The sequence below is a fragment of the Acanthisitta chloris genome, unplaced genomic scaffold, assembly GCF_000695815.1.
Source record: "Acanthisitta chloris isolate BGI_N310 unplaced genomic scaffold, ASM69581v1 scaffold17390, whole genome shotgun sequence".
Lineage (NCBI taxonomy): Eukaryota > Metazoa > Chordata > Aves > Passeriformes > Acanthisittidae > Acanthisitta > Acanthisitta chloris.
Genome location: NW_008653490.1, coordinates 1,361 through 1,898, shown reverse-complemented (window position 1 = coordinate 1,898; position 538 = coordinate 1,361). Strand labels below are relative to the sequence as shown.

Here is a 538-nt window from a genome sequence, read left to right as displayed (position 1 = left end):
GGGTACAGACACCAGCTTTAATCCCACCCGGGGCTGAAGCCATTGCTTATCTCACCACCTGTGCCTTGGAGCCTGGTCCCTCCCATCGTCTTCGTCCTACACACCTTCCTCTCGGCCAAAGTCACCCGCATGGGGCTGCTGGCATAGGCAACCCCAGCACCCCCTTCCCCTATCATGAACCAGCTGGGGGTCGTGGAGGGACCCCCCAACCTCTCCTGCCCCACCAGTGCCTTGCCAGGGCCAGGATCACTGCCCCAAGAGCTGCTTGGAATGTGGCAGGATGGCTGCCAGGGGATGAGCCCATCCTGCCCCACACCAGCACCCCCAGACCCCCCAGTGCCCCGGGGAGGGGTTCATCGGGGTACAGACACCAGCTTTAATCCCACCCGGGGCTGAAGCCATTGCTTATCTCACCACCTGTGCCTTGGAGCCTGGTCCCTATGCCTGGGGGACCACTGGTGCTCTCCCCACCCATATCTGGGGACCCCCAAAGCTCCCCAGCCCATGTTGGGGGGAGCCAGTGCCCCCCCTGCCTTGG

The 538-nt window shown here is 63.9% G+C and overlaps 1 protein-coding gene across 1 annotated transcript in view; it reads left to right on the top strand.

Annotated features, from left to right (window-relative positions):
* SNTB2 (syntrophin, beta 2 (dystrophin-associated protein A1, 59kDa, basic component 2)) overlaps positions 1 to 147 on the top strand; it is a gene marked incomplete at its 5' end in the record, with an annotated part of 2,382 nt that extends 2,235 nt beyond the window's left edge. Inside the window, one exon of the mRNA XM_009081343.1 lies at positions 40 to 147. Coding sequence (XP_009079591.1) covers positions 40 to 147 — 108 coding nt within the window. The remainder of the gene's footprint in view (positions 1 to 39) is intronic.
* Positions 148 to 538: the final 391 nt, after the last annotated feature.